Source organism: Lipotes vexillifer, unplaced genomic scaffold (genome assembly GCF_000442215.2).
Source record: "Lipotes vexillifer unplaced genomic scaffold, Lipotes_vexillifer_v1.1 scaffold762, whole genome shotgun sequence".
Lineage (NCBI taxonomy): Eukaryota > Metazoa > Chordata > Mammalia > Artiodactyla > Lipotidae > Lipotes > Lipotes vexillifer.
In genome coordinates, this window is record NW_006772276.1 from 701,331 (window position 1) to 714,943 (window position 13,613).

Here is a 13,613-nt window from a genome sequence, read left to right on the forward strand (position 1 = left end):
AAGGGACAATCTGCCAAATTAGATATTTTCATGTATTCTTTTGTTGAGTAAGTGCAATCATCTACAAATAAGTTTTCTATTAAAATGTACTCACAACACAGCTCAAAACAAAATGACTTTATAAAATTAAGAATCGTTATATTTGAAAGAGGCTAAAGTCAACTTACTGCTGAAAACACACACACACACACACAAAGGATTAATTGGTTGAAACTTTCACAAGAATGGAAAATGTTTAATAAACTTAGAATGATGGGCTTATTAAACTATAGTGTTATTTACAGCCATAGTTCATCAACCACAAACACAATAATGTGTTTGCATGGCATGCTACAACAGAAGCTTTATTCAGTTCATTCAGAAAACATTGGCAAAATAAATTTCAGTTGCAAATTCACAGATACAAGCTTCAAAGTATAAAGCTGTATATAACAAAAAATACAGGTAATATTTATAACAATAACTTACAGATACAAACTAATGATACACTACAATTTCACAAAGGATTGTAAACATTTTGCACACTTGTCAGTCCTTTCTTTTAGGCAAAGTGCTCTTTTGATGACAAATAAATTAACAGATACACACTCGAGTGAACTATTTCCATACAATACAAAAAAAAGTTTTGATTTGTTTTCTTCTTGTAAACATAAGTTTTACAAAAAAAATGAAGAATCAATAAAAGTGTCTTGCAGGCCAACTAGAGATACATACCTGGGCAGCAAAGTGATGTTGGAAATGCTTTGGATGTTAAATAAAAAATTAACATTAATATATTTTCAATGGCATTTTATACATAATAAATGACAAGTTTATATCCTTAATCATTTCTATCCCTGAAAAAAGGAATTAGGTATGACTTATTGGCAGTTGTGTCATTGAATGGGGTAACAAGGGCTGGAGTCCAAGGGTTGTTGGTGAATGAGCTACAAAATAGAAAGAAATTTGTGGATCAGTTTTGTAGGGTAAATAAAACTGATTTAAAAAACAAACAAAAACAATCCAAGGCAATGTTCTCTCACTACTGATTTTATAGCTGAGGGCACCAAGCTACACTCATTCCACTGACCTCAGCAGGAGCATTAGTTTATTCAGCACAGTGAGTATAGTATTAAATGAGAATCCAGGGATGGTTTACCCCAAAATCTTTATTTGGGGTCACAAGCTTTTGCCACTTTATTGTCCTCCATCCATACCCCATTCACTGCACTTTACCCTGCAGCTAGAAACACGTGAGCTTTGCCTGCATAGACGTTGCTAGCTTTCATACGAAGGTGCCTCTATAGGGTGGCCCCTGCCCCAAATTCTCATTTATGAATGCTGAGCTGCCTCGTCCCTAAACATACATCAAAACACATTTGACTTGGGCAACACTATAGTCATTCATGTGAACACACACAACTTTAATCCTAGTGTAGGTAAATGCATCAATGGTACAGGCTCTGATTTTTTCTTTAATCAAACCTTAAAATGAACTTCCCACTCTCAGTAAGAACTATGTTGCTTCAAACCAAATGTCCCTCTAAGAGCAATTAAGAAAGCTGGACAAAATTTTTAGAAATCTATTTGAAGGCATCTGAAAGATACCCAGGTAGTGAGAACTTGCGAAGTCAAGTCCCAGAGAAGGAGAGAAATAAAATGAGGCTACATTTCCTCCACAAGTTTAGTAACAATTTTAAAAGAAAAGGAGTGTGAGAGGCTGAGACATTTAGCAAAGTTTTCAGGAGTTAGACTTTGGGTGGTGGGGAATAAATATGAAAGATCAGGGACCACTGAAGAGAAGCCCTCGTTAAAAATGACAGACACAAAACAAAACAAAATGTAAGCTATTCTGGGGATCCCAAAAGGCTAGTTCCAAGGAGTAGTGACCCCAAAATACACCAGCCCTTGTGAGGACTGATGCCTGATTGCATATACAATGGAGAAAAGACAGTCTGTTCAATAAGTGATGCTGGGAAAATTGAACAGCTACATGTAAAAGAATGAAATTAGAACATTCTCTGACACCATACACAAAAATAAACTCAAAATAGATTAGAGACCTAAATGTAAGACCGGACACTATAAAACTCTTAGAGGAAAACATAGGAAGAACACTCTTTGACATAAATCACAGCAAAATCTGTTTTGATCCACCTCCTAGAGTAATGGGAATAAAAACAAAAATAAACAAACGGGACCTAATGAAACTTCAAAGCTTTTGCACAGCAAAGGAAACCATAAACAAGGCGAAAAGACAACCCTCAGAATGGGAGAAAATATTTGCAAACAAATCAATGGACAAAGGATTAATCTCCAAAATATATAAACAGCTCATGCAGCTCAATATTAAAAAAACAAACAACCCAATCCCAAAATGGGCAGAAGACCTAAATAGACATTTCTCCAAAGAAGACATACAGATGGCCAAGAAGCACATGAAAAGCTGCTCAACAACACTAATTATTAGAGAAATGCAAATCAAAACTACAATGAGGCATCACCTCACACCAGTTAGAATGGGCATCATCTGAAAATCAACAAACAACAAATGCTGGATAGGGTGTGGAGAAAAAGGAACCCTCTTGCACTGTTGGTGGGAATGTAAATTGATACAGCCACTATGGAGAACAGTATGGAGGTTCCTTAAAAAACTAAAAAAAGAATTACCATATGGCCCAGCAATCCCACTACTGGGCATATACCCAGAGAAAACCATAATTCAAAAAGACACATGCACCCCAATGTTCACTGCAGCACTATTTACAATAGCCAGGTCATGGAAGCAACCTAAATTCCCATCGACAGACGAATGGATAAAGATGTGGTACATATGTACAATGGAATACTACTCAGCCGTCAAAAGGAGTGAAATTGGGTCATTTGTAGAGACGTGGATGGATCTAGAGACTGTCATACAGAATGAAGTAAGTCAGAAAGAGAAAAACAAATATTGTATATTAACACATATATGTGGAACCTAGAAAAATGGTACAGATGACCAGTTTGCAGGGCAGAAATTGAGACACAGATGTAGAGAATAAACATATGGACACCAAGGGGGGAAAGCAGCAGGGGGTGGTGGGGGTGGTGTGATGAATTGGGAGATTGGGATTGATATGTATACACTGATGTGTATAAAATGGATGACTAATAAGAACCTGCTGTATAAAAAAATAAATAAAATAAAATTTTAAAAAAAATGACAGACACAAAACAAAATGTAAGCTTTTTTGGGGGATCCCAAAAGGCTAGTTCCAAGGAGTAGTGACCCCGAAATACACCAGCCCTTGTGAGGACTGATGCCTGATTGGATTAAGTAGATCTCCCTCTGACCTAACTGTCTGCCAAAGGCAAAACTAAATCCTCTCTGGTGGAAGATATAAACCAGAGCCTCAAATTATTTATAGTTTTCATACCTAACATCTGAAGTGCAATAAAAAACAAGGCAAATAAGACATGACTTGAATGAAAACAAAGAGGAAAAAACAACAGAACAGACCCACAAAATACTGGAGTTGTCAGATATGTCCTTTAGTGTAACTATAATTAATATAACAATTTTGTTAAGGAATAAAGCGATAAAATAGATAATTCTGGCACAGAAGTGGAAACTATATAAAAGAATGAAATGGAAATTCTAAAATTGAAAACACAATAACTGAAATTAAGAACTCAGTGGATGAGTTTTATAGCCTAGACAGACAGAGAATTAGTGAACTGGAAGATAGGTCAGAAGAATATCTAGACTGGAACATGGATGGTCAAAATGCTGGAAAATATGGACTTTTTCAATAAGGGTAGAAACCATACTTGAAGAGACAAAATCTGCTCCTTTTGCACAGTGAAATACATCAAACTACCTATTCAGGAAGCATATTTAAGCACACTATACTAAAACTGAAAACCAAACATAAAGAGAAAAGCTGGGGAAAAAAAGATATTCACTTTCAAAGGAGCAAGAATAAGACCAACTGCTGAGTTCAACAATAAGTGGTATCAAGTTAATTATCTATATTCTAAACAACAGAAACAATGGAAGCAAGAAGACAGTGTAATTCATACTGCCAAAGTGCTGAAAGAAAACAGCTGCCAACATAGATTTCCACATACAGAGGAAAAACCATTTACAACTGCATCAAAACAAAAACTTATGAATAAATCTAACAAAAGATGTGCAAGATTACTAAACAGAAAACTCTAGAATATAAGAGAGCATTTGAAGATGACCTAAATAAATAGAAAGACAGACTAAGATCATGGTATGGAAGACAATATTATTAAGATAGCAGTTTCCTACAAATGGATCCAATAGATTATATCAAAATCTCAATTGTTTTCTTTTTTGGTGGAAAAATTTATGGCAATACAAAGGAACAACAAAGTAGGACAAGGTTGTACTACTGGATATCAAGAATATAGGCCTAGCATTATTAAAACAATTAGGTATTGATATAAAAATAAATAGACCAATAAAACAGAACAGAGGGTACAGAAATTGACACATAAATTATATGGACACTTGATTTATGATAAGTGTGGCACAGCAAAGCTGCTGAGAAATTGGTACTTTCATAAGCATAACAAAAACTTTGCTCCTTATTTTACACCACATACAAAATTCAATTGTAGATGGACTGTAAATCTAAATGTCAAAGGTAAAACAAATTTAACAAAATTTCTAGAAGATAATACAGGAGAAATATCTTCATTATCTTTGAGTAGGAACAATTTCTTGAACAGGTCACAAGAAAAGCACTCCCCATGAAGGAAAAAAACTGATGAAATGAACTACATTAAAATTAGGAACTTGTGCTCAATAAAACATACTCTTAAGAGAGAAGAAAAAGCAAACCACTGAATAGGAGATATCTGCAACACATACAATCATCAAAAAACTTATTTATATTCAATATATAGCCAAAACTGGAACAAATCAAGGAAAAAACAAAACAGACAAGCCAATAGACCAACAAGCAAAAGACATGAATAAGCTCTTCACAAAAAGAATATACAAATGCCCAATGAAAAAATGCTCAGTCTCATCAGTGATGAGGGAAAAGCAAATGAAAATAATGAGGTAACACTACACAACTAAATTGGCTAAATTAAGAAGTCACACCATACCAAGTGTTAGCGAGGATGTGAAGCACCTTGAACTCTCATGTGCTGCTGGTCTCAGTGTAAACTGGTTCAACCACTATTGGAAACTTTTTGGCAGAATCAACTAAAATTGAACATATGTGTAGCCAGGACCCTATGTTCTACCCCCAGGTATATACCAAATCAAACTGTGAATTAATGGGCACCAAAAGGCATGTACAATAAGGTCCATAGCAGCATATGCATAACTGGAAATAACGCAAATGTCTATCAACCCTAAAGTGGATTGTGGTATATCCCTACAGTGGAATTCTGTATAACAATGAAAACAAACAAATCACTGATTCTTGCAACAATACAGATGAATCTCACAAACACTGTAGTTGAAGGAAGTGAGACACAAGAATACATTCTGCATGGTTTGATTCATATAAAGCTCAAAAACAGGCAAAACTAGAACATGATTTTAGAAGTCAACACAATATTACTTTGGAGGAAGAGGATGATGATTGGGAGGGGACATAAGAGAGGCTTCCAGGGTGCTAACTGCGTTTTTCTACCTCATCTGGGTAGTACTTACATGGATATGTTCATTTTATTAATTCATCAAGCTGAATACTTATGTGTGCACTTTTCTCTATGTATGTCTTGCTTCAATAAAAAAGTTTCTTTAACAAAACTCAGTAAACCCCAATCTAAAAATCTGAGTGTGAATACTTTCTCTGACCATAGGAAAATAAATTATTTAAATAGTTATCAGGTTAAAACAAAAAGAATGTTTTTCCTAAGTTAAAATCAAGCACTATGAGTCATTATCAATATTTGTATTCTAGCCGTAAGGTGAGTGTTAAACTTGTCCCTTAAAAAGCAGTCACCGAAATAAGAATGTTGGGTAGTTCTCCCTACTATACCCACCCCCGACAATATTTTTCAGCTCCTACTGAGGTAATAGTTAAAAATGTGAATAGTATATCAATAATATACTATTAGAAGGTACCAGAAATTGATTGCTTGGGAGGCAGCTGTTAAATATTAGGATACCTACCATCCATATAACTATGCAGCGCAGTTAACATTGTCCCATCTTGGGGCACATAGGCAGAATAAGCCATTTCTTCTAACATGGGTGGAGACAGCCTGGAGGGTGGGACTGCTGTGACTGGGGCAGAGGAGGAGTGATTAGGACTGACGTGTTTCTTGTGGCGTGCTCTACAGTTCTGAAACCACACCTGAGGGACGAGAAAAGCAATGTAGCTATGTCACATTATCAGTTGAGTACATTACCAGTTCAGTTTTCCAAGGAATGCAACCTCACTCTACCATATAAGCGCAGCACAAATCTAAATAAGCTTTCTAAAAAAGAATTCTGTAGACACAAGAGAAACAATTTTGCACAGTTATCCATGGTCATTTTCTTTGCCCAAATAATAATTATTTGTTGATTTACTTAAAAACGGATTCTATACTAAGCCACCATCTTCCAAAATAAAAATGGGGTAAGGGATTCAAAATTCCAGAAAAGTTTCCTTGGTTTTACTACTGGCATTTAGGACAAAAAGGAAAACAGAAAAAGCCCTTTCATCAGAAAACTTTAAAAAATGCACTACTAAATGTATTCTCAGACACCTGCTGGATTTATTTTAAATCTTTTTTCAAATGACTAAAATCCCTACTGAGAGCTTAAAGCTTTCTACAAACCTCTTGATTCAGTTATTCCAGTCACACTGTAACCTGCTGAGTTCAATTTCTCTTAGTAAATACATAGGCTATTCTCTAAGAAGCAGGTTAAGGTCAGGCTTATAATAAGAAACAACTAGTGATATTTAAGCAGAATAAAATAACAAACACATCCACTGGTGAAACAGTTCACCAAATGTAGAGAGCTAACCAGCCTGTCGTCCACTCTATCACAGAAATAAAGGAAGCATATTCTGGGTAAGCAGAGTTTTACGTGCAGGTCAGGGAAAGTAAGGCTAGACTGCCCAGAATGCTTCCAGTATCTAAGCTACATGCATTTGAACTCCCTGCTCTTAGATAAAACTTGCCTACAGAGTGTTTGTCTATTAAAATATTACAGTATTTATTTGCTATCACTCAGAACAATTCTGTCATAAGAAGACAGAAGTGGAGGGATAAAAACATTAAGGAAATTAGGGTAAGAACATTTGGGGATCAGGGGAGAAGGCTAGGGTCATAAGTCTCTACCTAGGGCTGGTAGGTAGGTACTTCATGGCACTAGGGAATCAGGGCTAAATAATGTGGAACAGAAGGGAGCTGCAAAAAAGATTTATGTGAAAAAGTTGCCCTGATATCAAAAGGCACACCTTGTCCTTGGGACTCACAAACAGAAGGCTGCAAAGTATAAACTCAACGGATTAAAACCAAAGGAACAGAAACCAACAATACAATGGCGTCTGAGCACGTGGCTGAGTGGTAGCACCTGAGGTATATTTCAGGAACAAGCTTAGGCAGGTATCAAGGAAAAGGAGTGAGAAGTCACAGCCTTCTCCTCCATCTTCTGGGGCGTTGGTTAGACTCTTAGGTACCTATACAGAGACTTTACCCAACGTCTTCAGTCACAGTTCCTCCACAGGCTCCTTAACAGGTGCCACTGCTGTCACCCACCCAGCCAAGAAGACACACTCACACATTCTCCAACTTATAAGCAGGAACTGCTGTCACCTGCCTTTTCCCCTGACAGTGCCTGGAAGACAAGCACCCCAGAGGACTACATATAACCTAAAACACATGGTGCTATGATTCCCAGAGTTTCTTCAAAGTATCTTATGTCTCCAATAAATTATATATTGGATGGCAACTGTTCAGTTATTTTTAAAAATCTCAGACTTTGTAAATAAAGATGAAGAAAGCATGACATAAACAGTAGAATGACTACCTTAATGCTAATTCAAATAGCTCCTTGGAAAGATCAACAGGTAATTAAGCAGAGAGAGGTTTGAAAACACAATGTGTCATGTAACTTGCACAGCAAAATATAGTTGAAGATTCCAGACATCAGAAAACACCTTCTGACGTGAGGGCTACCTAGCTTCAGGAATAAAATGCAGTCCTTTTGACTCTCCTCATTGACTTAAAATTTCCTCCTTCTGCATTCAAACGTCTAACAAGGCTTAAAATTTCTTATGAGCAACATACTCTTTTAAAAATATTTGAGTTCTAAATTGTAAAATACATAAGCTGAAAGCAGGCCAATGTAGACATTCTGCAAAAGAAAAGACTAATGCATAAGATGAATCTCTTAGAAAACCCAAAGAGTCAAATATGAGAATTTAATGTATGAAAAAGATGGAATTTTAAATTATTGGGAAATCAGTATTGGCATAATATTGATTTAGAGGAAGCTGGCTAATAGTTTGGGAGAAAAGAAATAGAAAAATCCCTAACTTTACAACATGTAACCAAAAGTCAATTCCAGATAAATTAGGGTTCAGGTGTAAATAATTGCGACCATAAATGTTTAAGGAAACAAAAGCCAATGTTGATATACTCTCTAGGTGGAGCCAAAGCTATGAGAAAAAAATATTAAGAGATTTGAATACAAAACCATGTAAAATTTCTATGTGGAAAAAATAAGTGAAAGGGAAACTGATGAACTATGAAAGTTTAACTATGATAAACAATAAACATCAGTACGATAAAGAGAAAAGAAATAACCCAATGGAAAAGAGTACTAAAAAATACAAATTTTATTTTCAAAGTAAGCACACGTTAAGGTTTACTGACAATAAAAGAAATATACATGAAAACAATGACATTTTCTGCCAAATTGGAAAGGATGTAAAAGAAAGACAGTTTTTAGGATTTACGTGCATTGGGGAAAGGGAAATTTCACACATAGGTCCTGGTAGAATAAATTGGTTATGAACTTTCTGCAAGGCGATTTTTGTACTACCAGTCAAAGGCCCAAAAATGTTTTATCTTTTGACTCAACAATCCCACTTTTAGAAATTTATCCTACAGACACTACCGAACAAACGTGCAAGATATATACACAATGTTGTTCACTACAGCATTTTTATGATAGCAAAAAATTGGAAATAAACTAAATAAATTGTGCTATGCTCAATATGTGTAGCAATAAAAATGATGTAGATCTTAATATGGAAAGAGAACTTCGAGCACACTGACTGGAAGAAATAGCAATGTTTTATCATTTTCTGTAAGATACACAATTCATAATTCACCTCTCTGAAAGGGTATGTGAACAGTGATTGTATCTGAATGCAGAGTGTGAAAAGTAAAATCATCCATCTTTATTCTGTGATTTCAGCTCAATGACGATCTGCTCTGTTATAATGTCTCACTATGCAGACTTTAGCTAGTAAAGGTGAGACCTGTACTTACACCCTGTATAAGAACATTACTTCTACCTAATCTTTGGGTAGCCTAGTTTGCATATTAGAAGCAAGGCCTAGTAATCAAATCTCTTTTCTTTAACTTTTCTAAAGTGTGCCCAATGCTAGGAAGTAGGCTGGGCAAAGAGGATATGACTACTATTTGAGATCACTGTAATTAATCCTTCAAAAATACTGTGACGGACTATATATTTGAATTGCTAGTACTCCTTCCTTTGCCATCTTATCAAAAATATTTAAATTCAATCCTCACATATTAAAAGCCACCATCCAACAGCATGTTCTCCAAGTTCTAGTGCTTGAAATGAAGTTAACTTGCTCATAATACTGGTGACCTAAACACCTGGAAATTACATGACATGTCTGTCTGCGGTCCTTATTTCTTCAAATAATAAGAAAAGCTCTCAGAAAACCCTCCGTTTTCCTTTCCTTCCAACATCAAAATAATCTAAAACATAATAATCATGAATCTGACTTAGCTACCGCAGTCACTGTCATTGAATGTATAGAGTCTTAGGTTACAAGGACCCCTCAGACCATTAAGTTTGAACTACCTCAACAAAAGAAGCTTCACTTCCAGGTACAGGGACTCACTACCTCGATGGTAGCCTATGCCAATTTTGTAGCCTTACCTACTGAGAAAATTCTTGATAGTGAGTGAAATCTGTTTCTTTCCTACATTTCCTTGCAGACACCAATCCCGCTGCCTGTGGGACAGCCTTTCACATATGTTTAAAGACACCTATTCTGTTTATACTGTTTATATTCCTTCCCTTACCATCTCCGGAATTTTTTTCCAGATAAATATCCCTGTAGCTGTTAATACCAGCACATAATTTCTAGACTTTCATGACCTTAACCTTCCTGTAAAGGGAGCACTCTTTTCACATTGGTTCCCTGTTAGTCCCTTTCTAAAATTTGGCACTCTGAAACAAACACAATACCCTGGACATTTGAAAAATACTGAGGTCATGGGACTTGCCTCTTCAGAGAGCCTCATTACACTGCACTCAACCAAATCCACTGGGAATCTAGGTCTTTGGAGAAGATACAATGTCATCAGGTCTTTCCCACTGACTTCTTGGTATAAATGATTTTTTAATTACGAAATACTTCAGGCTTAATAAACTGAAGAATAAATACCTGTTTACCAATCACCCAATTTAAGAAGTAAAACATTATATGTGCAGTGTTGCACTTAACCTTTTTTCTCCGCACTGAACTTCATCTCGATAGTTACGGTCACTAGCATTATTAATTCTTTACACCTTTTTAAACCTTAAATATTATTTAAAATTATTTTCCACTTCCCTGATCTGAAGGTAGTAGAAAATCTTGACACAGTTGACCACTTCCATCTTGAACCCACCTAACTCCTTGGCCCTCCATGATGCTTCTATACCGGATTCATTCCTTGATTCTGACTGTAATGGTCCAATTCAAACAGCTCTCTCCATAAAGTCCATTCTTCCCTTTTTATTGTCCGTGATCTCTTTCTAAAGGATCTTACCCAATTTCATGGGACTGGATCTCTCTATTTGAGTCCTGTTCATCCTTTAAAATACCTGTTTATGTGCTCAACTGCTACCATCATTGTCTGATTATCACAGCTAGAAGGGAATTCATCTCCCTCCCAACTACCAAACCCGTTTTTAAAAACACCTATAATATTTCTGTCAATAGCACCATTCCCATGGATACTTTGACTTCAAGTTTAAGAGTCATCTTTGATGTCTCTCTGCTTCCCCATTACAGTATCCAGGTCCTTTTCTTGTCTCTCTACCATCCAGTACCTGCCATCAGTGTTCAGTCAATAAAACGTTTTCAGATGAATTCTAGGCCACTACCTCAGTTAAATCTCTTTTCAAAAAAATCACTATTTTGCTGGGCATCACACCTCATGTGTCAATCTCTACGCAGACTCTCCCAACTCTAATTCTTCCCACGTACTGTCACCAGACCTTTCTTCCTAAAATCACATAAAATCTCTTCCTAAAATCTCTTCCTGCTCAGAAGAGAACTCTACATGTACAGCCTCTCCAAGTTCAGCTCCAATAATTCCATCCCCCACAATTTGCAAACATAAATCTTATCTGTCAACAGATTTGCTCTAACTCATCCTTCCCTAGTTTTGTTTATATCACCCCCTCTACCAGGATCTTTAACAAAGGCCACAGATAGCCCACCTCTTGCCCACCCCTCCCCCACTCACTCACATACACAATAATAGAAAAGTAGAAAAAAATTCTGGCCTCAGAACCAGATCTAGCTTGGAACCACAGTTGTCTTTTTAGCCTGAGGATCCTTAGGGTTGCTCTGAGCAATGAATGAATGGTCAACAAATGGAAGCCTAGACCAAGCAGGCTAATTATCAGGTTTAAAAAAAAATTGATTAGAGTGTGAAGAGACCTAAAATGGCAAGCTAATGCTTTGACATTTCTTCACAAAACAAAACAATGACAACAACAAAAAACAAAACAAACCCCCCCCAACAATTTACACTTTTAAAGACCTATAATAACTGGATTGTTTCGTTTTTTCGATATTGAGCTCCATGAGCTGTTTGTATACTTCAGAGATTAATCCTTTGTCTGTTGTTTCATTATGCTAACACGCATATATGGAATCTTAAAAAAAAAAATGGTACTGATAAACCTAGTTGCAGGGCAGGAATACAGATGTAGACATAGAGAATGGACTTGAAGACGTGGGGTGGCAGGGCGAAGCTGGGGTGAAGTGAGAGTAGCATCGACATACATACACTACCGAATGTAAAATAGTTGGCTGGTGGGAAGCAGCAGCATAGCACAGGGAGATTGGCTTGGGGCTTTGCGATGACCTAGAGGGGCGGGATAGGGAGGATGGAAGGGAGGCTCAAGGGGGAGGGGATATGGGGACATGTGTATGCATATGGCTGATTCTCTTTGTTGTGCAACAGGAACTAACACAGTATTGTGAAGTAATTATACTCCAATAAAGATCTATTAAAAAAAAAGCTAAACACAGAATTACCATATGATCCAGCAATTCCATTCCTAGGTATATTTCTAAAGGAATTGAAAGCAAGCGTTCAAACAGATACTTGTGTGCTGATATGTATAGCAGCATTATTCATAATAGCCAAAAAGTGGAAACAACCCAAATATTCGTCCATGGACAAATAAAATGTGGTACATACATTGGGATATTATCCAACCATAAAAAGGAATGAAGTACTGATACATGTTACAACCTGGATGAACATTATGCTAAGTGAAATAAACCAGATACCAAAAGGGGGGAAAAAAAAAAAGACCTAGAACTTTTAACATCTTTTGATTAACCTTTAAAATAATCACCTGTATCACACGTCTGCTCAAGCCTGTCCTTTCTGCCAGTTTCTGGAGGGTCTGTGCATCTGGGTTGTTGTCCTGAGCAAATTGTGCTTGCATAACCTGTTTTTTAAAAAAGTGTAGGTAGTAAATAGCTAAAAATAAGAAGCTCAATCTTATGCATTTTGATGACAGGAGAGATAAGACATGCACAAGAAAATGGAATACTTGCATTTTATTACTTGAAAATCAATATGGGGATGTATAAAAAAGAATGCATATTGTGTACATTTATGCACAAGTTGCTATGTTGAAATCTTAAAAATAATCTATTTCAACATAAAAACTTGTCTCTCAACTATGCTGTTAAAAATAAGCTCATCTTTTCTTCCATTCTGACAACCCACAAATAAAATGCATAATAGTATAAGTCTCTTTACTATTTTTTCCGTTTTGTTAAAAATTGCTAGCATTAAAAAACTTAAAAAATTTTTTTTTATCTTCAGCCTATACTGAGCAAAACAGGTTCAAGGCCCCTGCCACAATTTTTATCAGTCTGCAAAAGTAGACAGTGCAACAGATGGATTCCACTTAATTGTAATGACTCCATCATTAATTGTTTTGAGCACTTGCTCTATGCAAAGGAACATCTGGGATCTTAAAAAGAGACACCCATCAGCCCACTGAATAAGAATTTCCTGAGATCTAAACATTTATGGATGGAAAAGCTCCCAAGTGATTCTGGCCTCAACTTCCTAGGAAAAGATATACGCATGCCAATAATTAATTAGCAACAATACAAGCTAAAGTGAGAGGTGAGGAGTGGCGGCGGGGGGTGGGGGGC

At 36.3% G+C, this 13,613-nt stretch overlaps 1 protein-coding gene across 2 annotated transcripts in view; it reads right to left on the bottom strand.

The window, feature by feature from the left end:
• Positions 1-207: 207 nt before the first annotated feature.
• Positions 208-13,613, bottom strand: part of LHX8 (LIM homeobox 8) — a 26,639-nt gene continuing 13,233 nt past the window's right edge. The window contains exons 7-9 of one of the 2 annotated variants that reach the window (XM_007447369.1): positions 12,797-12,892; positions 6,128-6,311; positions 208-926 (exon numbers count right to left, since the gene is read on the bottom strand). In XM_007447369.1, the coding sequence (XP_007447431.1) occupies positions 850-926; positions 6,128-6,311; positions 12,797-12,892 (357 nt within the window). In that variant the 3' untranslated portion in view covers positions 208-849. The remainder of the gene's footprint in view (positions 927-6,127; positions 6,312-12,796; positions 12,893-13,613) is intronic. The other variant, XM_007447368.1, reaches the window with a different exon arrangement.